This window comes from Micromys minutus (assembly GCF_963924665.1).
Source record: "Micromys minutus genome assembly, chromosome: 2".
In the NCBI taxonomy this organism is placed as follows: Eukaryota; Metazoa; Chordata; class Mammalia; order Rodentia; family Muridae; genus Micromys; species Micromys minutus.
The window spans coordinates 76741371-76768741 of NC_137971.1; the positions used below are offsets into that span (position 1 = coordinate 76741371).

Genomic DNA, 27371 nt, shown 5'->3' on the forward strand with positions numbered 1-27371 from the left:
AAGATTTCTGGTTCTTTCTGGAGCTCCCCACAGAGGTGTGAGGTTTTTGGTGGGGAAGGAAATCAGGACTGCTCTCCCTAAGCTGCTTCACTGTAATAGGCCCCTCCTCCATGGTTTCAATAGTCAGAATGTTACAAAGAGAGGGGAAACTGTGGTTTGTAATAACACCCTCAGCGGGAATGAGAGCCAAAGTATCAGCCCTATCCTGGAGTCAGGCACTGTGAGGGAGAATACAGGCAAGGTAGGGGGCTGAGCCACCCCTGTCTGTTCTGCAGGTGCCCCTGGTCAGTGCTAATGCAGCTGTAAAATGTGTGTTCCTTCATTCCATGTCATAGGCGCTCACTCTGGAGTTTTACTAGGTGCTGTAGTCTGTTCAAGACACGAGTGTGTATCTGGCTATGAAGTTAATGCTTTAACCCAGCGACAGAGAAACACAGAAGACTAAGAATACATTCCTGCCTAGCGTTGTTTCTACCTAACTAGATACCACCCTTCAGGCCCTAGAGCAGCCTGCTGAGCAGACTGATTTCTTTTTAAGTTCATAGATTATGTCTTGATGTGCTTCAGATTTTTTTTTTTTAAAAAATTGAGCAACAAACACAAGGAATTCCAGTATTCCCCTCAGGCGGACATGCAGCATCTCCCCGGCCTGCGCAGTTAAGGCTAACTAGAAAGCAAAGCCAGTTTTTGATAGTCAGGTGAAGAAACCCATGCTTTGTCCTTGAGCTTCACATCTGTCATCTGAAAAGCAGGGTACACTAGTGTCTACCCCACCATGCTGAAGGGATGTGGTAAGATGTGCTGACCGCCTCAAATCTGGTGCATGGTGAGAGCATTCCAAAACTCCAAGCTTCCTCCTCCTTTAACGGTTACCTCTGTTGGCTGAGAAAAGCTTTCTAATTTCCAGAGGATTGTGGGTATATTGTTAGACTATTACTATAATGGCCAGGCATGGTGGCACAGGCCTTTAACCCTAGCACTCAGAAGGCAGAGGCAGGCAGGGTCTTTGTGAGTCAGAGGTCAGCCTATTCTACATAGTGAGTCCTAGGACAGTCAGAGCTAGAGAGGCCCTGTCCTTAATAAAGTAAGGAGATTATTATTGTTAAGTATGAGGGGTGATGGGAGGCAGTGCATGTGCCGAGTCTAGCTCTGGGAGAAGCAATAGTGTCACTTGCAGTGTGGGAGGAGTGTAGGTTTCTGCTCCCTGGACTGGCAGAGGCTCTCTGTTGGCATCATGGGCAGGTGCTGAGCTCTAACAGAGGCTCGGTGAGGCAGTCCTGGTTCAGGCCTCCCTTCAGTAAACGTGGACGGCCTACTGCTCCACACCAAACCTGAGCAAGGGAGGCTGAGCAATGTGCTCATCTACCTTCTGTGGGAACAATCTTGCTTCCTCAATTCACATCAATTCTGGGGTTCAGTGTCAAGCATCCCCCATGCCCTGCTGCTGTCCAGTCTCTTCCCAGTGTCTGAGAGGCTTACTTCTACTCTATAGCCCCTTGTTCCATTGTCTGTTGGATCTAGGCTGACCTCTGGCAATGGTGAGTCCTTCAGGAAGCTAGAACATGATCAAAGGGCTTTCTCTCCTCCTTTGCCCTGGACACCATTATCAGCATCCCTCTGAATGCCAATGCTTGTTCTGTGATTCCAGTTCTCACTGTCCCCTTGGCCACAGGGGTCACAACAGCTTCCCTTCAGTGCTAGAAGCTAGTTAACCTTTTGTTGTCTGTGTTGGTTACTTTGCATTACCACCACACACCTGGAAGAACTGTAAGAGTGTAAAGATTTATTGCAGCATGTGGGTTTGGAGGATTTGAGTCAATTTTGGGGGCAAGGTCGGGGGCAGAACTGCTCCAAAGTGTGTGATAGAGGCTGGCTGTGTCATGATAGACAGTGAAGCAGAGAGAACAGAGAAAGGACCAGGGCCTACGCCACAGCCTTCAAAGGCTACCTCTAATAGTTACTTCCATCAGCTAGGCCCGGGTTTCTAAAGGTTCCACTGTCTCCTAAAACAGCACCACCAGTTGGAGAATCTGCATTCAAAACATCCTGTGCTGAACTTCAGAGACCCAAAGCAAGACTTTTGAAAACCCAACCTGTATGCACTCCTGTTAGGAGTCCTTAGTCGAAACTTTGAAGTGTTTTACTTTGTTATTTTTGTTGTTGTTGTTGTTTATTTCAAGACAGGTTTTCTATGTGTCACCCCGACTCTGCTGGAACTCACTCTGTAGACCAGGCTGGCCTCAGACTTGGAGATCCACCTGCCTCTGCTGCCCAAGTGCTGGAATTAAAGGCACGAGCCACCACTGCCTGACTGCTTCCTCTGTTCTTCAGAGTGAATTCTATTTTGTGCCAGACTTGTGGCCAATCACTCTCATTAAATCCCTCTATTATCTTCATGTGGACCCCAGCAGAATGCAGACATTACACTGTGATGAGCCGTTATGCCAAATCACGAAGGATGATCTTGGTGAATTTTTCATGTGGTCTCCATGTCTGTGAACTGCTGTCCTCGGGCAAAAATCATAAGTACTTTGGTCAGATCTTTCTCCCCCCATGTAGATACGGTGTTTAGAGATTGGGGGATGGAAAAGGGTATGCTGCAGATGTAGTTGTGCAGACAACAACGCAGCCCACTGTGTCCCCCACTCCCATCCTGCTCATTGTGGTAGATTTGATGCCAAGAACAAATGGAGGACAACACATGAGGGAAGATGGCTGAGGGGGTGGGCTCACAAAGAGCCCTATGGATTTAGACACAGCACCGTGCTTTCCAAGTGGCAGGTGCTTGAGGCTTTGGTGAGATTAGTTCGCAATTAGGATACTTTGAATGCCTTCCAGCATCTAAAATAACAGCGTATGACAAAGCAAAATGACAAACAGAGGCTGGGAAGAGGAATAAAAAAGAAACAAGAGCAGGATGTCCTTCTAAGCAGTTCAGACAATAAAGCCAAAGACAGGGTGACAAAGACCATCCTCCCTTCTTCCCCTTTGTGATCCATTGCCATTGCTCACCTCAGAGTCCCCGTCCTTGTGTGAGTGACAGGCAGGAGGGAAGATGGAAGGCAAAGTGGGAACATGCAGATGCTCTATGAAGAAAATGGGCAGGAACCAGCTTGGTGGTTGTGGAACGTGTGGAAAAGAAAGGAGCTCTGGGCAGTGGCTCCCTGGTGGGGAGACTTGCTTAGAGGTTGGCTGTTAAGCAGAGGTTATAAAGTCAGAGAATTGGATGCCTAAGTTCTCAGTAATGAGTGTGCATTTCATTTTATAACCACAGTAGAAAGTTATTGAAGATTTTTCAACTTGGGGCCAGAAGGGGTGCAATATGTTTTCTTTTTATGTTTTGCTTACATGAATGAGAAACTAGATAATGGATGGCTACAGCATTGCTCTCCATTATCCCTCTCCAATTTCTTTTTATTCTATGAGTCTCCTGGCCACCTTCAACTCCTATTTTACCTTTCAATTTAATTTTTTTAAGAAACTAGATTGTTTGGTAACAATTCTAAGGTTTCTGGTCATAGCTCTAAGATGTCTTTTTACTGTGCTTTTCTATCTTCTTTTGTTTCTCAATAAGTCTTAAAAGTTGATTTAATCTTGCTACTAATATAGGTTTTGTTCTATGGATATCAGGGGAAACTTAAGATGTCTGTAACCAAGATGTGACCATATGCAATAGAAAGAAAAATGAACTAGCAAGATGGCTCAGTCGTTAAGAGTATTGCCACACGAAACCAATGACTAGAGTTCAATCTCTAGAACACGTAGTTAAAAGAGAGACACCAACTCCTGAGAGTTGTCCTTTGATGCCAACATGCTCTTGCAATTCACTACATGTGCACACACACACACACACACACACACACACACACACACACACTTAAAAAATTCAGAGACTGGAGATATATCTCAGTAGTTAAAATGCTTGTTGACATCTGGATCCCCAGAAGTCATATAAAATGTAAGATGGGTGTAGGTGTAGGTGACAGCCACCTTTAATTTCAGCCTCAGGAATCTCCAAAGCAAGCATGCTATATTGTCAAACTTAGAATTTGATTAAGAAACCCAGCTTTGATGAATAAGGTGAAAGAGAAATCCAAGATGATTCCTCACATCAACCTTGGCTTCACATGCACACATGTGTGCTAACATACATATGTGTGCTAACATAGATGAATACCATGCACAAAGGGAAACTGAACAAAAAAAAGCAAAAAATGAAAATGTTAATTAGTTAGAGTAAACAATATTAGTGGGAGCCAAGATGATGGTTTTGCCATAAAACCTATGTTACCCCACAGAGACCCTTGGAGAAATTGCATCCCAATTAGAAACTGAAGCTGATTGGCAAACATAGGCTCTGGAACAAACACGAGGTCTGGGGAGTCAAATCTACCTTGGCCATGACTCACAAGACCTTACAGAAGCTGCTGATACTGGACTAATAGGACCCAGGACATCTTTCTGAGGGCAATATCATTCTGCAGTGATCCATTACCACTGGGATGCTAGATGCAGAAAGGTAAAACTGGATTATATATAGGCCTAAAGACTGAGGATTTTTTGGAGAAGCAACTTCAGGCCCAGGTCTGTAAGATGTAGCTGGTCAAGTCTATCCACTACATCTGCATTCTCATCTACCAGCACCACATCAGGATCAGCAAGAGGTGGTGCTCATCCCATACTTCATTGTCTGTATGGCCTCCCAGAAGCATGTTGACTTCTCCTTCTGCTCTCCTAATGGTTGTGGCCACGTAGGCCATGTGAAGGCAAAGAATGGCAAGAAGGACCTAGGTGGTACAAAAGCTGTGATGACAAGGCAGAGGGTAAATCCACACCTCCCTGGACTGGAGGATTGTCTAATTTTGAGTTAGCTAATAACACACTGGGGATGGGATGAATCAGTAGTTCAAAGGTGGTTACTCAGGTAAAATGAAAGCAAAGCAGACATCAATTCTTATATATAAATCACATGACCTAGTGCATAATTCAGATAGGAGAGTAACTTGAATATGGAGACAATAGAACCAGCAGGGTGTGTCTCTCACTCTCTCTCTAGATAGTGTCAACATAAAAGCACAGTTCCTACCTCACAGGGGCTAAGAGTAGCTTAATCTGGAGCTAAAAAACTAGTGTCCTTGTTTGGGGACCACAGATTCGGGTAACCCCTAAACTCTGTGTTTCCATCTGGTAACAGTCTGATGAAGTTTTTATAGAAGCAAAACAAAGAAAGTTATAAATTGAAGCATTTACCAGATACATTGGTAGAAACATCAAGTAGTTGAGTTATAGCAAAAGTAGAAAAATCCATTTTGCCAGCTCAGATGCTGACATCAGTGTTGGCACTTGGTTGCCAGAAGCTAGTGGTCTGCAATTCCAAAAGGCTTAGTCACAAGGACATTAGGTAAGAAACAGAGGTGAGCAAGAGAGCTAAAGATAGCCCAGGAGAAATTATAATTAGACTCTGTGACCTGCAGTATCTCAATCTCTCCACTATCACTGAAATTTGAGTTGATCAGCTTTGCAGAGGAGGTCAGTGAGAGGTGGGACTCTTTCCAAGGGCTTTCATTTATAATAACATGTCAAAATCCTACAATATAAAATGTCTATTCTTAGATGCCCATAAACATTCATTAATAACCTGCCATGTTTCAGGACTCAGAAAAAATTACAAGGAGCAGAAATTATATAACTCTATATACTAGATATCTATTGTGACATAATACAACATAGCATCTTCAAACAAGGAGGATTTATCTCATAGTGTCTCTGGGTCAGAACTCCCAAGAGCCATTCAGCTGTATGTCTGGTTGTATATCTCTAGTACCAAGTCTTCTGTGAAACTGGAGTCAGAATACTAGCCCAGGCTGTGCGCTGGTCTGAGAGTCTCGCTAGATGACATCTAATTCTGGTCTTGCTCCATGGTTATTAGCAGAGTTGAGCACCTCATTGGCCCTTGGCTCTGTTCCTTACCACATGAGCCTCTCCACAGGGGAGTAGTTTTTCTTCAGAGTAAGACTGAAAGAGTAAGCAAAAAAAAAAAAAAAAAAAAAAAAAAAAACCCAGAAACTAGCCTTCCTGTGAACTTTCTTGGAGGGAACAACAGATCCCTTTTGTCATATTTTGTTTATAAGAAGTGAATTACACATCTAGCCCAAACTCGAGGGAGCCAATTATACAGTGTGTGAGACAGGATGTAGGACCACATCATAGGCTTCCTCCTACATGGTGCAATTAGAGATGAAATGCAAACCAAATCACTTGAAAAGTAACCCTCTTAAAGTACTCTTAGGGGGGGAAAGACATATTTAAAGCTAAAATATTTAAAACGAATATTTAAAATTGCCATAATGGAAGTAAGCATCAAAGAGCAGAATTTATGGGCTGTCACTAGTACTGTTGTTGGTGACAAGCTCCCTTGTTCAATGAATATTAATTGTTGTCTGCATGCCTGACACACTACAACTGCTGGGAACATGTGGAATTAATGAAGAAAATGTATAGATTTATATTCTAGTCAATGAGAGGAAATACACTAGTCAATGTGATAAATGAAGCTCAGTGCTGAATAATGTTATATTAGTGTTATTAAATTCATACTTTTCTTCATTGTATACTGCAGTATAGAGAATTTAAGTGATGTGCCCAAAGACCACGTTGCTATTAAATATCAAAGTAGACATTTGAGCCAAACAATCTTAACTCTAGATCCTAGCCACTAAACAATAGATATCTACTACAACTGAGTAAAGGAAGAAACAAATTGAGACCAGATTTGCCGATCACAAGGATGGGGTAAACGGATCTGGGAAGATCTCTTCAATCAGCCCAGCTACAGCCTAACACAAGGCAGTCTGCTGTTTTGTTTTCCTTAGGGCATTTGTTACTACTATCAGAAGTATCTTTGAGATTTATTCATTCATCTGTATATCTAGAGATTAACCCCTCTATCCATCCACCCGTCTATTCATCCATCCACCCACCCATCCAACAACCTACCCACCCACTCATCCATCCTCCCATCCACCCACCCATCCATCATCCATCCATCTATCCATCCATCCATCCATCCATCCATTCATCCATCCACCCACCCACCCATCCAACAACCTACCCACCCACTCATCCATCCACCCATCCATCATCCATCCATCCATCCATCCATCCATCCATCCATCCATCCATCCATCGACTTACTCATCCATTATTATTGTCTAGATCTCCCAACTAAAATCATGTCCCAAGAGGATATAGATATTAATAGCATACTTCAGAGATAATTTTCTGATGCCTAGTTCTGAGATATATCAGGCCTTAATAATTAATGTCTAATGGTAGAATGAATAAACAATGCATAAAATACATATCTGAGCATATATTTATCTGGACAGGAAAATTCTCTCAGCACATTTAGTCACCAATTGGCCCATCTCCAGCCCGTGGATCATAGGTGCTTTAACGTGTTTTGTTTTTATTTCTTCTTTGCTTGCCTTTAGATAGATGCAGAGTCAGGGAAGTGTCAGGAGGAGATACCCTTCCCATGACGACAACTTGGGAAGAGCAGAAAAATGAGAGATTCTGATGTGACGGGCTGTTTTTGTTTTCAGGTGCTCAGAATTTGAGTCGAGACTGGAAGGCTACAGCAAAGAGCTAGACATGTTCAGGAAGCGTGAAGTGATGACTACTGAAGAAATGAAAAATAATGTGGAAAAGCTTAATGACCTCTCGAAGAACCTCGATCTGGCACTGACAGAATTTGAGGTTTGAAACCTCGTGACAGGGACTTGAGACCCTAAGGGCTGATCATTCTGGTTCTTATCTTATGCACAAGACAGCTGTCTGGTGCACGGCACAGCTTGCTTCACTCCCCCCCCTGTTTCTATGGGGGTACCCCTTACCCATCAACACCCTCCCCCCTCTCTGCCCTGACATTCCCCTACACTGGAACATTGAGCCTTTGCAGGACCAAGGGCTTCTCTTCCCATTGATCCCCAACAAGGCTAGCCTCTGCTACATATGCAGCTGGAGCCATGGGTCCCTCCATGTGTACTCTTTGGATAGTGGTTTAGTCTGTGGGATTGCTGGTTGGTTGGTATTATTGTTCTTATGGGGTTGATAACCCCTTTAGATCTTTCAATCCTTTCTCTAACCCCTCCATTTGGGATCCTGTTCTCAGTTTAGTGGTTGGCTGTGAGCATGTGCTTCTGTATTGTCTTGATCTGGCAAAGCCTCTCAGGAAACAGCTATATCAGGCTCTTGTCAGCAAGTACTTCTTGGCATCAACAATATTGTCTCATTTTGGTGGCTGTATATGGGCTGGATCTTTAGGTGGACCAGTCTCTGGATGGCTTTTGCTTTAGTCGCTGCTTCAAACTTTGTTTCCGCATTTCCTCCTGTGAATATTTTTGTTCCGCTTTCCAAGAAGGACTGAAGCATCTGCACTTAAGGTTTCCTTCTTCTTGAGCTTCATATGGTCTGTAAATTGTATATTGGGTAATCTGAGCTTTTGGGTTAATATCCACTTATCAGTGAGGGCATACAATGTGTGTTCTTTTATAACTGGGTTACCTCACTCAGTATGATATTTATTAGTTTCATCCATTTGCCTAAAAATTTTATAAAGTCATTGTTTTTAATAGCTGAGTAGTACTCCATTGTGTAAAAGTACCACATTTTCTGTATCCATTACTCTGTTGAAGGACATCTGGGTTCTTTCCAGCTTCTGACTATTATAAATAAGGCTTTTATGAACTTAATGGAGCATGTGTCCTTATTAATATGTTGGAGCATCTTTTGGGTTGGGTATATGTCCAGGAGTGGTATAGCTGGGTATTCAGGTAGTACTATGTCCAATTTTCTGAGGAACTGCCATATTGATTTCTTGCAATCCCACCAACAATGGATTCCTCTTTCTCCACATCCTTGCCAGCATCTGCTGTCATCTGAGTTTTTGATCTTAGCCATTCTGCTTGGTGTGAGGTGAAATCTCAGGTTTGCTTTGATTTGCATTTCCTTTATGACTAAGGATGTTGAACATTTCTTTAGGTGCTACTCAACCATTTGATATTCTGCAGTTGAGAATTCTTTGTTTAGCTCTGTACCCCATTTTTAATGGGGTTATTTGATTCTCTGGAGTCTAACTTCTTGATTTCTTCTTATTTATTGGATATTACCCCTCTGTCAGATGTAGAATTGGTATAGATCTTTTCCCATTCTGCTGGTTGCCATTTTGTCCTAATGACATTGTCTGTTGCCTTACAGGAAGCTTTGCAATTTTATGAGGTCCCCTTTGTTTATTCTTGATCTTAGAACAAAAGCCATTGGTGTTCTGTTCAGGAAAATTTCCCCAGTGCTCATGTGTACAAGGCTCTTCCTCACTTCCTTTTCTGTTAGTTCAAATGTATCTGGTTTTATGTGGAAGTCCTTGATCCACTTGGACTTGAGCTTTTTACAAGGAAAGAAGAATGAATCAATTTGCATTCTTCTACATGCTGACCTCCAGTTGGACCAGCATGATTTGTTGAAAATGCTATCTTTTTTTTCCCACTGAATGGTTTTAGCTTTTTGTCAAAGGTTAAATGACCATATGTGTGTGGGTTCATTTCTGGATCTTTAATTCTATTTCACTGATTTACCTTTCTGTCTCTGTACCAGTGCCATACAGTTTTATCACGATTGCTCTGTAATGCAGCTTGAGGTCAGGAATAGTGATTCCCCCAGAAGTTCTCTAGTTGTTGAGAATAGTTTTCGATATCCTGGGGTTCTTTTGTTTGTTTTGTTGTTTTTGTATTCCAAATGAATTTGAAAATTGCTTTTTCTAACTCTATGAAGAATTGAGTTGGAATTTTGATGGGGATTGCATTGAATCTGTACATTGCTTTTGGCAAAATGACCGTTTTTACTATGTTGATCCTTCCAATCCATGAGCATGAAAGATCTTTCCATCTTCTGAGATCTTCTTCAATTCCTTTTTTCAGAGACTTGAAGTTGTCATACATATCTTTCACTTGCTTGGTTAGAGTGACACCAAGGTATTTTATATTATTTGTGACTATTGTAAAGGGTGTTATTTCCCTATTTTCTTTCTCAGCCTGTTTATCCTTTGAGTAAAGAAAAGCTACTGATTTGTTTGAGTTAATTTTATATACAGCCACTTTGTTGAAGTTGTTTATCATCTCTAGGAGTTCTCTGGTAGAATTTTTGGGGTCACTTAAGTATACTATCATACCATTTTCAAATAGTGATATTTTGACTTCTTTCTTTCCAATTTGTATCCCTTTGACCTCCTTTTGTTGTATAATTTCTCTGGCTAGGACTTCCAGTACTATATTGAGTAGGTAGGGAGAGAGTGGGCATCCTTTTATAGTCCCTGATTTTAGTGGGATTGCTTTAAGTTTCTCACCATTTAGTTTGATGTTGACTACTGGTTTGATATATATTGCTTTTACTATGTTTAGGTATGGGCCTTGAGTTCCTAATCTTTCCAAGACTTTTAACATGAAGGGGTGTTAAATTTTGTCAAATGCTTTCTCAGTATCTAAAGAAATGATCATGTATTTTTTTTTCCTTTGAGTTTGTTTATATAGTGGATTACATTGATGGGTTTTCTTATATTAAACTATCCCTGCATCCCTGAGATGAAGCCTATTTGATCATGATGAATGATCATTTTGATGTGTCCTTGCAATCAGTTTATGAGAATTTTATTGAATATTTTTGCATCGATATTCATAAGGGAAATTGGTCTGAAGTTTTCTTTCTTTCTTGGTTTTTTGTGTGGTTTAGGTAAAAGTGTAATTGTGGCTTCATAGAAGAAATTGGTAGTGTTCCTTCTATTTCTATTTTATAAAATAGTTTGGAGAGTATAGATATTAGGTCTTCTATGAAGGTCTGATAGAGTTCTGCACTAAACCCATCTGATTCTGGTTTGTTTGTTTGTTTGTTTGTTTTTGGGTTTTGTTTTGTTTTGTTTGGGGGACTTTTGATGACTGCTTCTATCTTTAGGGGTTATGGGACTATTTAGATGGTTTACCTGATCCTAATTTAACATTGGTATCTGGTATCTTTCTAGAAAATTGTCCATTTTATCCAAATTTTCATCCAAATTTTTCAGTTTTGTTGAGTATAAACTTTTGTAGTAGGATCTGATGATTTCTTGAATTTCCTCAGTTTCTGTTATGTCTCCCTTTTCATTTCTGATTTTGTTAATTTGAGTACTCTCTCTGTGCCCTCTGGTTATTCTAGCTAAAGGTTTATCTATCTTATTGATTTTCTCAAAGAACCAGCTCCTGGTTTTGTTGATTCTTTGTACAGTTCTTTTTGTTTCTATTTGGTTGATTTTAGTTCTGAGTTTGATTATTTCTTACCTTCTACTTCTCATTTTCTTCTTTTTGTTCTAAAGCTTTTAGGTGTGCTGTCATGCTATTAGTTTATGCTCTCTTCAGTTTCTTTTGGAAGGCACTCAGAGCTATGAGTTTTCCTCTTAGCACTGCTTTCATTGTGTCCCATAACTTGGGGTATGCTGTGCCTTCATCTTCATGCTTGATCCATTCTATCTTGAGTGTTAAAACACGATAACTACTTATGCATGTTGTTTATCTATTATGTGCTGAATAATATGTGGAAGGTTTTTTTAAATCTGTCTTTATGCCTAGGATAAACCTTTGGGGGTTTGTTATCCCTACCTCCACTTAAAGTAGGGGCAAAAAGATTTGGAGCCAGTGAGCTACTGTCTCCAAAGGTCAAGTTGTTTTAACTTGTTTTTAAACACTGAAATTCTTTCCTTTGAGGAAAGTTAATATAAGAAGACTGGTAAACAGTCATATGAACAAGTAGATTTTATGTAGAAATTATGAACATGAAGACAGGTTTGCTGGGTGTTAGGAACAAAGATGATAGAACAAACATCTCATTAACAGTTTCTAGCAGCTAGACCTCAGGAACCACGGCACTCAGAGGCAGCAGAAGAACCTTCCTGCTAAGTCTGCTCACTGAATGAACATCTGCCTCCTGCACTTGGCCTTCCTGGGGCTGAGGAACTTGTCATGGAGGTTTCTGGAGTTCAAGAGAATTACCTACCCAATAGACAACCTCCTCTTTCCTTCACAGCTGATCAACAAGGAAGAGGAGCTGTTGGAGAAGGAGAAAAGTTTCTTTCCTCTTCTGCAAACCCTAATGGTCAATAAAATTCCCTATGAGCAGCTGTGGGTCACAGCCTACGAGTTCAGCACCAAGTCGGAGGAGTGGATGAATGGTATGCCAAGTTCTGACACTGCTGGGACACAGGGATGGAGGTGGGGATGTGTGTCTACCCAGCCAGCTCTGAAACCAAATTTGCTCTTTGGATTCTGACCCCCTCTGGATGAAGATAGCCATACTCTATATTTTCAGATGTAATAACAAGGGGAGATAAGGAACCAAAAAGCAAGAGATCTATTAAGGGATTTAAATCAGATTAGCACCCAGAGTTTTTGTCATACTGATGATTGCAAGAAGCAAGAAAGAGACTGAGAAATGCTCCTCTGTGGTGCTGCTCTAAGAAGGGTCAGAGTGCCACATGAGCATCTAAAGTCTACCCTTCACTCCAGGTTCTGGAGTCTAGGGAAATATCGTGTGGACAGAATCAACAGAATGTAATAGGCACATCATCTGGGGAGATGGGGCCACTCCTCATTCTAGAAGTGGTTTCTATTCCGACTTAGTCTGCCAGCACCTACTTTTCTCATAAGATCTAAGTTTTAGTGATTTGACAAAAACACTGAGCTACAAAGTGAGCTGTTAAGTGAGTGGCGAAGTTGCATTTGATCTAAGCAGCTGCTGGGGACTATAAATCTGCTAGCTGGATCATAATGCAGAAAGTAATGTTAATCTAGAGTATTCCAACAGGAAGTAGGAGCAGTACCATGGGAAGATTTGGACTGAATGTGAGAGCCGAACACTAAAACTTCTTACCTGCACCCCCTGAAAGAAACTAGTATTTTGAAGTACTTTAAAAACTTAAGTGTCATTCATTAAAAATTTCTGGGGATGGGGGACAGGGGACAGAGAGGAGAGAGGAAAGTCAATTACTGAGCCTGCATCTCCCCACCTTGACTAAACTGGCTGTCAAGAAAGCCCTACAATTTACCTGTCTCCCCCACCTCATCCCATGACGTCACACCCAGCTTGTTTGTGCTGTTTGTTGTTTGTTTTAACATTGTGCTAAGGACCCAAACTCAGGCTTTCACTTCACCCACTGAGCCATCCTCTTTATATTTCTTTGTTAGGTTAATAAATTCAAACTACTATTAAAATCCTTAGATCTCTAGAGGGCTCCCAGTCTCAAAGTGTCATTTCACATTTTTGAAACTCCTTTTAATACTACTGCGATCTCATTTAAAACTAATTTAATGACTATTTAAAGACTGTTTAAAACTAATTAAACAACCAGCCCCTCTCCCCAAGTGTCCAGCCTTCATATACCAGGCATTGTGTTTGCCATTTCATAGCCACCCTTCCGGGAGTCTGCTCTTACCTTGGATGGCATGTAATAGTGTAGAGATCTGGACAAGGCTTTACTGGCTAAGCAGAGCCTTCCTTCCAACCCAGGCCCAAGCCCAGAACCTACCGACACTGTTCTCAAGTCCAGGGAGTTAACACATAACAAGCACCTCCATCACAGTCTGAACTTCTCTCTGCCCCAGGCCCCCTCTTCTTATTGAATGCTGAGGAAATCGCAGAGGAGATAGGGAATATGTGGAGGACGACCTACAAGCTGACCAAGACCTTGGTTGATGTGCCTGCACCCAAGCGCTTAGCAGAGAACGTCAAGTTGAAGATTGAGAAGTTCAAGCAGCACATACCCATCCTCACCATTGCCTGCAATCGTGGGATGAAGGATCGCCACTGGCAACAGGTTCTTGTCACTCTTGGTAGGATCCAGTCTGTCCTATCCTGGGATCCCTGGGAAAACAGGAAAAAAGAATCTACTTGAGGCTTTCAGGAAGAAAATGGGTAGATTGTGAGATGAACATCCCATGTCGTGACCAGTTTGATGCTTTTTGTTGGGCACCCACTGCTGGAGTATAAATATTCTAGACAGTGGTTACAGTCACAGTGAAAAAAATCATTGATTGATGATTCCTCATCATACAAAAAGAATTGCTTTGGAATGAGTCCAGTTGATCCCCGTGCCTTCAGTAGAGTTTCTTGATTAAGCAGGCTAGGTTCAACAAGAGCTTGACACACTGGGTGCATGTAGTGCCATATCCCTAGAATCCAGAATCCTGAGTAGTTCAATTAGGTGATTCTGGGGTAGCCTAGGCTCCAGAGTGATGCCTTGTCTCAAATAGGAGGACAAAGATGTAAGTTGCAGTCTTTGAGCTCTTTAAGCCTATAAAATAGAACAATAAATATCCCCCCTAAAAATAGTTAGGTTTTTTTTATAAGCAATGAAGTGTGAGGGTGATGAGTATGGTGTGAACACTAACCCAAAAAGAAAAGCTTGCTGTGTTTCTAATGTGATTGTCACATTCAAGTGGCCTTGAAATGTGCTTCACTGAGGAGTTGCTATGTGGAGTAGAAATATGACCGACTCTACACAGGCAGATTCTCCTCTCAAAAAATATGCATAATACAGAGGTCCTGGTACCTGGAAGGAGCCAGTCTCTCAACACATAATGTTGAGTGGACCCAAGCCTGTGGATGAGAGCATACTGACCTCTATAAGAACACAGGAGTCTTGAAACATGAGTTCAGGGTCTGTCTACAGGGAGGAGCTGTCTTCGATATCACAGTAATGCAGAGACTTAGGACCCCAGAAAGATTGGGATGCTGTACCAGAAGGCAGATGAGAGGTCATCACATAGGTCACTACCCTAAAAGGAATCTGCAAAGGACATCTGGCCTTACAGATGCTCATGGGGCTTCTGTCCTTAAGGATATGGATGGCCTAAACCTTTGACCTATATGGGGAGCTAAGAATGTTGGGTGAACATGTGTCCTCTTAGAGAGTCAGGTTTCTCCTTGCCATGGCACTATTCAAAGTATCTTCATTAATGTTAAAAGAACATTCCTTAGAGTCAAGGATATAACACGGTCATGAAATGCTTGCCTAAAATATACGAGCCTCTAAGTTGGAGCCCCAGCAACTCAATAATATCAAATATGATTAAAACCAAAATCCACTTCAGGGGTCTCCACTGCTTCTCTCCTGTGTGTTACCCTGCTGTCCTCAAGTAAGCACTAACCCCAACCACCCCAGGCACTCTCAGCTCAGATACAGGTCCTAGACATTGTGGTGCACACTTTATTGGAATTCTCCCATTTCATTCTCAACAACCCTTTGAAATATTAAGTAATTTGTCATGTAGCTAGTTAGTGGATCAGGAGGGGAATCCAGGTCTGTTTGGTTTAAGTCAAATGATGACTTGAGGGTTAGACACTCCTAGGGGGTGAGGAAGAAAACAGGAACTAAAACTAATAGTGGCCCAGGCAGGATGGGATGAGTCTCTAAAGTGGATATGCAATAGGCTGAACAGGTGAGAAAGGACATGTGTCACCAGATACACTACGAATTGTCTCCACTCTGGTCGAGACACCTGCGACAGCACCAGGCCTGGCAAAACCACCATCTGTCCTAATACCTCACTCAGGAGACCTATTGACATAGATTCTGGTTCTGGCAAAAGGTTTCAAAAAGTAAGCCACTTGCTACCTCTCAAAACCTGTGGACTCAAGATCTTCTTGGGTCCCAGAACAGCTGGGGTGTGGCTTCTGGACATTTGAATTTTCACAACAAAAACTACTACCTTGTGTTTGAGTCGTAGACTTTAAATATCAACAAGGTATTTCTGTTTTTGTTTAAAACAAGATGGGACAAGAAAAAACATTGCATTAAAGGGTAGCCAGTGCTAAGGGACCAAAACTGGCCCTAAAGCTCAGAGGTGCTGTCCCTAAGAACAGACCCAGCCGCACAGACATGCTAACGCTTCTAGTAGCCACACTCACACATGCTAGGCAAATTCTCTCCCACTAAGCCACTTCCCCAGTTCATAATTTACATATAAAGCAAAGAGAAATGAGAAAAATAAATGTTATAGATATATGCCATATAAAGTAGTATATATTAACATTTATGTATCAACCAACATAGATAGCAGTAGTGTGAAATGTTTGGTCTACATTCAGAGTACATTTCAATTCAGACAAGCCACCTTTGAGATTCTCAGAGGCCACAAGGGACTAATGTCTACAAAGACAGTATAGTTCTAGGATTTTAAAATTATAAAAACAAATGTCGTGCCAATATTTATAATTATTTTAAAAAGCGTTTTAAAATCCTGCCAATCTCCAAGCCCTCACTATGGGCCAGTTACTATGCTAAGTAATTTTCCCCAGAGATAGTCAGGGTGTTCTTGTATTTTAGTGCATAAAAGAATACATGGGGCCAACAAGATGGTTTAGCAAGTAAAGGAACTTGCCACCAAGCCTTAGTTCGATCCCCAGGAATAATATGTCAGAAGAAGAAAGCCATCCTAAAAATCGTCCTCTGACCTCCACACATGTGTGGTATACAAACACAGACAGACTGACTAACAGACAGACAGATGCACACACACTAAATAAACAAATTCTTTTCAATAATAAGTAAAAGGTCAAGGCTACCAGGAATACTTGTGCAGACTGTGCTCTGCAAAATTCTGCCAAATGTTACCTTTGTCCAGAGCTGTTCAGAGCCTACATAATACAAACAGTAAATACACAAGAATCCTCTAGGTGACATTAGAGTTTTGTGGAAAGCATTCATTAGTCAGAGTTGGATCCAAATATCAGTTCTGCTTTTTATTTAACTGGATGGTCTTAGACAAGATCATTCTTCCAGCTCAGATCGCTTGGGTGTAAAGTGAGGGTAACATCGTAGCATGTTATCTGTGGTGCTATGAGACTAACGCGTGCTTGACAGTATTCAAACAGCACTGTTGATAGTGAGCCCCCAGTAAGTGCTCATTGTTTTTAGTCTATTACCATAAGGATCCTCCAGAGGTCCCCAGAACCCAAATAGGAAGCCAACCGAGTGTGGTTTAATCAGGCTTTTCCTCCACAAATACTTAAACCTACCAAAGGTCAGGAGCCAAGGACACGGGGGTGAGACAGGGTGTGACATGGTGCCACACTCCTCTCTGCCCTGGCCCTTTCTAATTCTCTGTTGGCCTAATAGAGGCAAAATTCAGCTCAGAGCTTTCTTAGGAGTATTTGTACTGAAGAGATAAGACAGAAATATGGCACCAGCTAGACAGGGATCCTGACAAATACCCCCCACACACACCCGGAGAGGACAGGGAGGGCTTTTCTTGTTCTGTTGTGTTTTGAGAGTCCTCGGACTAAATCTAGGTACTATGGTTTACTGGGCCACAAATCACCTTTCACTTTAATGTTGAGACAGGATCCCCCTAAACTGTCCAAGCTGGCCTTGAACTCACTCTATAGCCTAGCTTAGAAACTTGGATTCACCTAGCTCAGATTCCTGAGTAGCTAGGATCACAGCCCCAGCATAGGGAGAACTTTTAAAGGGGAATGAATCCTTCAGAGCTCAGAGCACTGGAGAGCATGTCTGATAGACGCTCCCCCTTACTAGCAAACATTCACTGCTCATGGATCGCAGACTAAGCTTCCCATAGGCCCCTGAAGTGCAACTGCGGCCTTGTTCCAGACAAACTCTGAGCAAAGCAGATAGAGTAAGGTTCTGCAACAGCCCTGGAACCCACAGACCTACAATGTCAGACTCAACAGCCACCATGTGTGGCCATTTAAATGTGAGCTGATTACAGGGGATTGAACAGAAGCATTCAGTTCCTTCAAACACTAGCCCCGTTTTAGTGTTCAACAGCTTCCCGGGTTATCAGTGGTTCAGTACTGGACAGGGCAATAATGAAGTCTCCCATCCCCATAGCTGCTCTATTGGACAGCACTACATTTCACAGCGATCCACTGTCTCCCCTCATTTCCTTGCAGATCAGTGACATTGTTGGCTATGAGATAAAGCCCACGGAGACCACGTGCCTCGCAAACATGTTGGAATTTGGATTCGGCAAATTTGTTGACAAGTAAGGGTTTATCCCTCTCTTCCATATGGGTTTTGGTTCAGGGATCACAATGATTTCCTGATTCAAGGTGAATTAACTATTAATGAACCCCGCTTGGGCTGATTTAGCCAAGTGGGTAGCTGTTTTTATGTTGTAGTTGGGACTAGAAAAGGAGTCAGGGATTTTATTAAAAAAAAAAAAAAAGAAAGAAAGAAAAAAAAAAAACCTAAAAACTAAAAATCAACTGTGATCCTGAAACTCCACCCAGCTCCTAGTACTTGGAGAAGAAACCACTGAACCTTTATGGGCCTCAGTTTCCTCCTCTTGAGACAAACAGTAGGAGTGACTATCTGCTAAAATCCAGGCAGCACACTGTGATGAATGATCTCTTTGGTTTCTCCTTCCCCAAGTGCACTGGAATTGTGGTGTGAGAATTTGTGTTATCTGAATGGCTATTTTTATGTCTATTGTGGGGACAGGGGTCATTCGTATGTTTGGGAGTGTGAGCATAGAAATTCCTGACGAGGTGTATGTGCAAGTAGAGACCAGATGTCAGCCTGGGATGTCATTCCTTAGGAGCCAAGTAGGCTAGGCTCTCTGGGGATCTTCTAGTTTTTGCCAGTGCTGGGACTTTAAAAGTATACCATTAAAACTCAACACACACACACACACACACACACACACACACACACACACACATACATACACATACACATACATGTATGTGTATGTGTATGTATGTGTGTTTAACCTGGATTTTGGGCATCAAACTCGGATCCTTATGCTTGTGTGGCAAGTACTTTACTACTGAACCATCTCCCAACCCTTCAATTGCTATTGTTAAAATCAGTAATGTTCAGAATTCTATTTGCTTTCCACATTTCCTTTAAAGCAATAGATGGAGAGGCTTTGTATCACCTCAACTTGACACTGTTAGACAACTTGGATGGTACCTAGGAATGTGCTCATGGTCCTCAGGGTGTGGCACCTAGGGCTGCTACATCTTCATCTTGGGGGAATCCACTTAGAAAACCAAGTTCCCAGGCCACACCCTACCTGTTGCTCAAATTATAAGGACAGCCTGTTCTCTCAGTCTTTTGGCTTAGTGCTGTTCATGGCTGGAGGCAAGACAAATGCCACCACTGAACTGGGCTAGATTCAATGTATTGAAATTTGAAAATACAGACTGGATTTTTAAAAGCTTATCATTTTTTAAAAGAAGGAAGAATCTGATAATTTGGGCTTGTTTTGTTTTGTTTTGAGAGAGTCTCAGTGTGTACCCATGAGTGACCCTGAACTTGTCATGTAAGTCAGGCTGACCTTGAATTGCTTTCCAGGTGCTAGGATTAAAGGTACATAATACCACGTCCAGACAACTTTAAATATTTATTACTCAAAATGATAGTATTTTGAATGGAATAAGTGATCATCAATAATTTTGCTTCTTTCTTGCCTTCCTTCTAATATGGCTAACAAACTTAAAAATTGCATTTGTAGTTCGGACTACATTCTAATGGGCAGTGGGGATGAAGTTGGGAAGTCTTGTCATTGGTAGATAAGAAGGCAAGGATGGTGCTGAACATCCTCCTCTATACAAAAGAGCAGCCTCCCATGACAAAAGTATCCAACGTGGAGACAGAAAAGGTGTGACCCCCTTCCCGACCTACCAGAAGGATCATATTCAACATATTCAACATGGCAGGATAGGTTAACAAAGGAAAAACATAACAGATGTACTTAACCAAGCTACATGTCATGGGAACCTTATGAAATGACCCAGATTCCCAAAGAAAACCCAGTTTTCTACTTAGATCACACGAAAAGGACTGGCTGTATAGGGATATGTTTGGAAACAGAGTAGGAGAGGGAAAACCTCCATGGCCTGACTTCCCAAGTTCTCCACACCTTCTCTGTGGGTAGTAATAATTCCTTCATCCTAGATAGGGGACAGGAACCTTCTGAAAGGAGCTGAACTGCTCTTAGACCAGTGATGAATTTCCTTATACACCTCCCATGCAGAATCGTAGAGAAAGGTGTCTGGAGGAGGAAGAATTGGAATTTCTATAATTTGTTTTGGGAGAGGAAGCTGGAGTGTGGGAGGGGTTTAAAGAGAGCCTTAATTTTTTAAATCTTCTCGCGGTACCAATCTTCATTTAATGTCCGTGGCATGGCAAAGTATCCTGCTTTGGAGTTCGGCTTTCTGAACCTCGCTGTCAGCCAGCCTGTGCTAATTTGTTCGAACTGATATTATGAAGCACCACAGGCTGGGTGGCTTAAGCAACAGAAATGTATTTTCATAATTTTTGAGTTTTGTAGTTCGAAACCATGGGCTAGTCTCCTCTGGGGCCTCTCTATTGGTAGATAGACAGGATCTTTTCCTTGTATCGTCACATGGTCTTCTATTTCTATGTGACTGTCATAACCTCTTCTTACCAAGACACTAAGCCAATGCTGGATTAAGTTCATCCCTAGTGGCCTCATTTTAATATAATTACCTCATTAAACACTCTTCAAATATTGTTACATTTTGAGTGATTGGGAATCAGATATGAATTTTTGGAAAGCATACTCAACTTATAGCAACCCCCAAAGACAACGGTACTTAGAACAAGAAACACATTGGAAATAGTTGGCAAACCTTAGAGAAAACATTTTTGGTGAAATTAAAGCTTAGGAATTCTCTTAAAACTAAGCTGAGATTCTTCCTGGGTGTTTCCCCTGCCACCTTTTATTGCGATCGCTGTTGATGTGTTCTCTCCTCAGGCTGGAGCCCATTGGGGCAGCTGCCAGCAAGGAATATTCTCTGGAGAAAAACTTGGAGAAAATGAAGGCAGACTGGGCCAATATGTGCTTCAGTTTTGTGAAGTACAGGGACACGGTGAGTCCCTCCAGAGGGAACTCCCTAAAAGCAGCCCTGTGTGTTATGTGGTAGATTCAGACATGATTCACTCAGCATTGCAACAGACCTCATGAAAGAATAACCCCTCCACATCTGGATTGTCTCTGCTTACTTATCCGTCATCGATGCTCTCACACTCCACTGAAACTCTGCATCTTGAAATCAGACGGTCTTTTGGCCTAGTACAAAGAAATGGAGTGACTTTCCTAAATTAACCTGTCTCAAGAAGAACATAGGCGTGTGTAACTACACACATACATATACACACATACACACACCCTACCTCAGGTCCTTCAGAAGCATATCTAAAGTTGACAACAACATGCTCTACTTCCTGGATGCTAAATACATGGATTCCTTTGGGATCTCTTTAAACTGATTCATAGAAACTAGAATGGAGCCTGAGGTTCTCCAACAGCACCAGTTTGAACTATAAGGATGTGGATTTCTTTAGCCTTACCGATTTTCCTTATTTTTATAGATAGATAGCATATGAGTTTGCATGATGAATGTGGGGATACACTTGCTTATATAACCCCAAAGTCTAGTTTGCTCTTGTGACAAAGCATAGGGTAGGCATGGGGACTGCTGCTCAGTAAATTTTGGAAGGTACAAGGAGATAGTCGCTGTAGCCCATTGGCCTTTAGCACAGTGTCTCAAATGCTAGTCACACAGCAGAATCATTTGAGATGCTTAAAAAAATAATAAGTTGATTTCCCCGCCCCTCCCCCTGCTTTTCTACCTCTGAGTGCCTGCACATTTGCCCTTACCCTCCTGGTTTTCTTTTTCATAGTGTTGGAGACTGAAGTCAGAAGCCAGGGCCTATTCACGTTAGGAAGGCTCTCTGATACTTAGACACATTTCCAGTGCTCCATTTTTCAAAGCTTCAGCATAGAACCAAAACTCTGGAAATCTGAGCTACTTATTATCCTCCTGTGACTTCTTTCTCCCTTTGGTTTTGAGGGTCTTGGTTTCACTCTTGGATAAGAACCATCCATGAGCCAATCTGAGACAGAAAGAACTGGAGGCAAATGAGTTCATTATTGGGTCTCTCCCAACAAGGCCAGGTCTCATGGGTTCCATAAACTTGGAGCTGTGAGCTGTGTGTTCTGATTGGATCAGACACTGCTCTAGAGATAGCTGGGCTGGGATGAGCTAAAGAGTTCAGTTAGGGGCCTATAGGCAGGCCTACTATCCCTGATCCATCTTCTAAGTCTATGACTGAAGTTGCTATCAACAAGGAGTAATAGTGAACTGACAGCAATGATGGCAGCCTGTGAGAATTGCTTGTCTGTGTAGACATACTGAGAGAAGACAAGCTATATCCCAAGCCAGATTTGGACCATATCTACATCTGTATCTGCAGGCTTGAAGGAAGTGAACCCAGAACAACAATGGCCAGCTTTGCTGTAGATGACAGTCTCTTAGCACTGAATCTGCCACAAACACTCAGAGGGGAAAACACCATTCCTAGGAGCTGGCTCTGAAGACACAGCACCTTATGTGCTAGGAAAATGGAACTCACCAAATGCACAAGATAGAAATTTCCAAGTTGGGTTCCATTTCTATGTACTTTTATCATGGGACCCTTACACACAACAAAACAATAAGCAAACAACACTTTTCTTATGAAGGGATTAATTGCAAATAACTCAATTAGTGTGTCCTATCTATTAGCAGTCATTTCAAAAGAACTCACAAATGAAATAAAAAAATGGTTTTTCAACTTTATTTAAAAAATAGCTACAAGAGCCCAAGAGCCTCTATGGATTGGCCGTGCAATACAGGAGTCTAGGCCTTACCCAGTGAATTAGAAGCTGGTGCTCCTGAAAGAAACAGGAAAGCAAGAGGCCAGAGAGGCAGAAACACAGGGAGGAGGACAAAGGTTTCCCCCAACACAGATTCTAGGTACAGCTCTGGGTTAGGCTGATTTCTGCAAAGGAGTCAGACAATACATTTTGTTTCTATTTCATTTTTTTTTATTGAGATAGGATCTTATAAAGTAGCCCCGTCTGGTGTCAAATTCATAGTGTGCCTTCAGCTTCAACCTTCAGAGTCCTGGGATAGCAGGCATGCTCCACAGCTCCTGCCCCACTGACAATAAGTATTTTTAATAACCAATGTGAGGAATGTGTACACTTGTACTTCTAAGACTGGAGCAGGAACTTCTTTATCAAGATCCTGTCTTTGAATAAATAAATAGGAACAAATATTTTCTGGTAAGAAAATCTCACATGAAACATAGGTGCCTGTCTCCCTGGGGTGAGAGCTCTATGCCATAAGGGTTTCTGAATCTTCTAGAGACAGCATGGATAATGGGATGGGAGAATCAAGCAGGTCTCATGATTTTGACTTTGAGTGGGCATCTTTGTTTGTAGGACACCAGCATCTTGTGTGCAGTTGATGACATTCAATTAGTACTTGATGACCATGTGATAAAGACCCAGACTATGTGTGGCTCTGTGTTCATCAAGCCAATAGAAGCGGAGTGTCGGGTAAGAGAATAGTCATTGTGTTCTTTAGGCCTCAGTTCCTCAGGGGAGTGGGTCTAGTTCAATGAAAACATAAGCTTCCCTTTCCCTGAATGAAAACCCAAGAGGATGGATGGATTCGAGGCTGAGAGAAATGATGACAGAAGTAAGCCCATGACCTGCTGAACCTCTGCAGCAATCTTCTGAAAGAACAGACCAGGGCTGAACATGCCAAACTAAAAGATACTTTCCAAGTATTTTAGAATATTTAGGTCTAGTGATCTAGAACATGGGCCTCATGACTGAACGCGTTTAGCCTCCATTGCTTTTTGTTTGTAGATGTGGAATAGGTCAAAGTAGGAAGTAGATCTTAGGGTAGGGCAGGAAAGGAAAGGAGAAACCAGCAGAGCTCTCCTGGGCCCAGACCTCTGGGTTTGGACTCTGGTTCTGCTTATACTGTTAGTTGTGTGATCTTGGAGACTATTGGAACTATTGTGTTTCAGTCTGCATCTGTGAACATAGAGTTTGTTGATATCTTCATTTTAGTGTGTGTGGAGGGGGAGAGGGAGAGAGAAGTGGAACCTGTGGGACAGTTTTGGACACCAACCATCTTACTGTTGTTTCTGTTTTTGAGACAAGAGCTCTCATTGGTTTGGAGCTTGCCAAGTAGGTTGGGCTGATTGCCCAGTATACCCCAGACATCTTCCTGTCTCTACGCCTTCAGCACTGGGATTCCAAGCACATACCACCACACCCAGTTTTTGTTTTTGTTTTGTTGTTTTTTAACCTGGGTTCTGTCATAGATGCAAGAACTTTATTAATATCACTATCTCTTCAACCCACATAGATTAGTTAGTATCTCATAAGGTGGTTGACCTGACCATCACATATCAAAAAAAAAAAAAAAAAAAGCTTTATTATTGCTATCTGTCTGCCTAACATGTGAGCCTACAAGGTAAAAGACTCTTTGTTTCATTATATCCACATTCCCTGGAACAGAAACCACATGAGATACACTTCTGTAAGTGTTGGTTAAAGGAGTGAATGTTGAATGAATGTGTCTATCCACTTGCATGCTCATTCACTGGGGAATGCCACAGAGTGTCAGGTTACTGATTCAGATGTGGGATGCTGCATTCACAGAAATGGGAAGAAAAGCTAGTTCGGGTACAAGAAAATTTGGATGCCTGGTTAAAATGCCAAGCCACGTGGCTGTACCTGGAACCAATCTTCAGCTCAGAAGATATCATAGCCCAGATGCCAGAAGAGGGCAAGAAGTTTGGCACTGTGGATAGTTACTGGAAATCACTCATGACTCAGGCGGTGAGTTTATTTCATGGGTCTCGCCAGTGGGCTATTACCACTCACTACAGTTGCATTATGTCGGTGTCCCTTGAAACAACAAAGTAAATTGGATTTTTTTTGAGTTGACATTTCATATTGTTGTTATAATTTATTAAAGCTCCAAATATGGAAATATGAAATATGGAAAGAAGACATTTTTGAAACTTTACCTCCTTGGAGAAAACTCTCAGCAGCTTATATTATTTGTTTATCATGCCTAATGAGATAGAAGACTTAGTTATAGAACAGTGCGATAAAATTTTTATAGGTTGGGAATCCTTTTAGATTTCAAGTACTGATGATGCATATTGATACACAATTATCTAGTAGGCTTTTTGGTACCTATGATGACACAGATGTGATCTTAGAAGTCAGAACATACCTGAGAAGACATAATTTTTACTTTCTTACAACTCACTGTCATGAGGAGCACAGGCTCAAATAAATACAAGCTGTGGTGGTTTTTATAACAAGCAATGCACTTGCCTGGGAGTGTCGAGGAGCCCTTCAGAGCAGGGGGTGCTAGAACCAAGTCTTGAATGACACATTTCACCATGTATAAGGTGTCTCTCCCCTGAGAGGACATGTCTTTTCCCTTTAACTGTGGTACATAATCAGAGAATTTATCTCAGAGGAGTGTATCTGCTTGGCTTACCTGTGGTCTGGGTTATAGATGAAGGTGCGGGGAAGGGATGGTATGGCCCGGACAGTGGAGCAGATTTTATGTTAGTCTACTGCCTTCGATTGCATGTTATAGAAATCCTTTAAGTGTAGGCTGAGCATGACTATTGGGTGACTCCTTGAGTGCAATGACAAAAGGGCACCCAGGCCTCCCAAAGGGCCAATAGAGAATCAAGAAAGCCTTCCAGCACCCACCAGCACTCTTTTTATACTCTTGCCTCTACTCCTCTTCCCATGCCCACTTGGACCCTTCCCTGCCGAGTGGCCTGCTACATAGAGTGGCAGAGTATGCAGAGTAGTATGGTATCAGGTGACCCTCACATGGTCCCAAAGCTCCTTGATCAAGGGTTCCTTGCAGGCAAGAATGCCATGGTCTGTGTTTTAGGACCCCCAAATGTTCAGATGAAATCAATTCAGTTAGTTTGTAATGACCAACTTCGACCCAGCCAGCCATGATTAAAGGAATGGAAACAGCTCAGTCACTGTGGGACTAGAACATTAGGTAGGGGATGCCTGGGTGGGCAGCATTGCTAGTTGGTGGGTTGGTTATGAAATCATTACCATGACCAATGTCAAAACTTTGAGTACTCATAGTGATTTGTGTGTGTGTGTGTGTGTGTGTGTGTGTGTGTGTGATCTAGGTAAACGATGCAAGGGTTTTGGTGGCAGCTGACCAGCCAAGAATGTCTGAGAAGCTTCAGGAAGCCAATTTTCTGTTGGAAGACATCCAGCGGGGGCTGAATGACTACTTGGAGAAGAAGAGGCTCTTTTTCCCCAGGTATCTAGGATTGCTCTTTCATTTGGACCTAGCCTCTGGGGCTTTAGATAGGTGGAATCATATTTTTCATGTTAGGTCTGAATTCTGTCTCATTCCTGCTTCCCTGCTTCCCAGAGATGGTGTCTAGGAATTAGCATGCCTCTGTAGTGATCTCCTAGAGCAAAGGCGATCTCCCCTGGGATCCAAGCTCTTCTACTTATTCATTTGAAGACTTTTAGCAATCTCAGGCTCTCCAGTATGAAGTTGAGATATAATGACAACAGGTCCCAGTTCTTAGGTTTTCTGTGCAGATCAGTGAACTCCACGTAAAACAGAAATGTTTGAGGAACACCAGCTAATTTTTCTGAACATTAACATTCATAGCTCCTGGTACAGTGATTTTATAGCTAATGTATTTTCCCTCAAATGTTAATGTTCTACGTAGTTGTCAATGTGGATTTAGAGGGCTACTGCTGAGGGATCTCACTCCTAAACATCTATTCATATCAAGTTCTCTGTGGCTTGTCAATCTATGCCTTTCAACTCAATTGGGAAGTAGGGTTTCATGTCTAAAATCCCATACTTGGGACATGGAAGGCGGACAGCCAAGAGTGCTAGGCCATTCGCAGCTACATAGCTTGAGGTCAACTAGGGCTACATGAGACTTTGTCTCAAAAAGACAATAACAAAAAATTATAATGTGGCTTTATATGGAGCCAAAGTTAGTTCTCTACTTTCCACCAAAAAAAAAAAAAAAGTATAGAATTTTATAGTTACAGTGGTAATGGTTTTGTTTGTTTTGTGTGAGAAACTCCTCTAATATTTGTTCAACTCAGAGTTCTATGATAATTTTTTTTTTTTAATTCTCAATGACCCAAATATTCTGTATTTGTTCTGTCTATAAGTACTATTAGCCACCTATAGCCACTGGATGTTGTTTTTTATTTTTATTTTTGTTTTATTTGCATGGATAATTTGCTTGCATGTTTGTATATCTGTGTACCACTTACATACCTGGGGTCCAAGGAGGCCAGAAGAGGGTGTCACATCCCCTGGTATGGTTGTAAGCTTCCGTGTGGGTGCTGGAAATTGGATGCAGGTTCATTGGGAGAACAACCAGTGCCATAAACTGCTGACCATCTCTCTAGACCACCGTTGAA

At 41.9% G+C, this 27371-nt stretch overlaps 1 protein-coding gene across 1 annotated transcript in view; it reads left to right on the forward strand.

Annotated features, from left to right (window-relative positions):
* DNAH3 (dynein axonemal heavy chain 3) overlaps positions 1-27371 on the forward strand; it is a gene marked incomplete at both ends in the record, with an annotated part of 162012 nt that overhangs the window by 25692 nt on the left and 108949 nt on the right. Inside the window, 8 exons of the mRNA XM_080911468.1 lie at positions 7605-7758; positions 12106-12250; positions 13680-13891; positions 17989-18080; positions 20823-20937; positions 23337-23453; positions 24573-24752; positions 26096-26232. Coding sequence (XP_080767594.1) covers positions 7605-7758; positions 12106-12250; positions 13680-13891; positions 17989-18080; positions 20823-20937; positions 23337-23453; positions 24573-24752; positions 26096-26232 — 1152 coding nt within the window. The remainder of the gene's footprint in view (positions 1-7604; positions 7759-12105; positions 12251-13679; positions 13892-17988; positions 18081-20822; positions 20938-23336; positions 23454-24572; positions 24753-26095; positions 26233-27371) is intronic.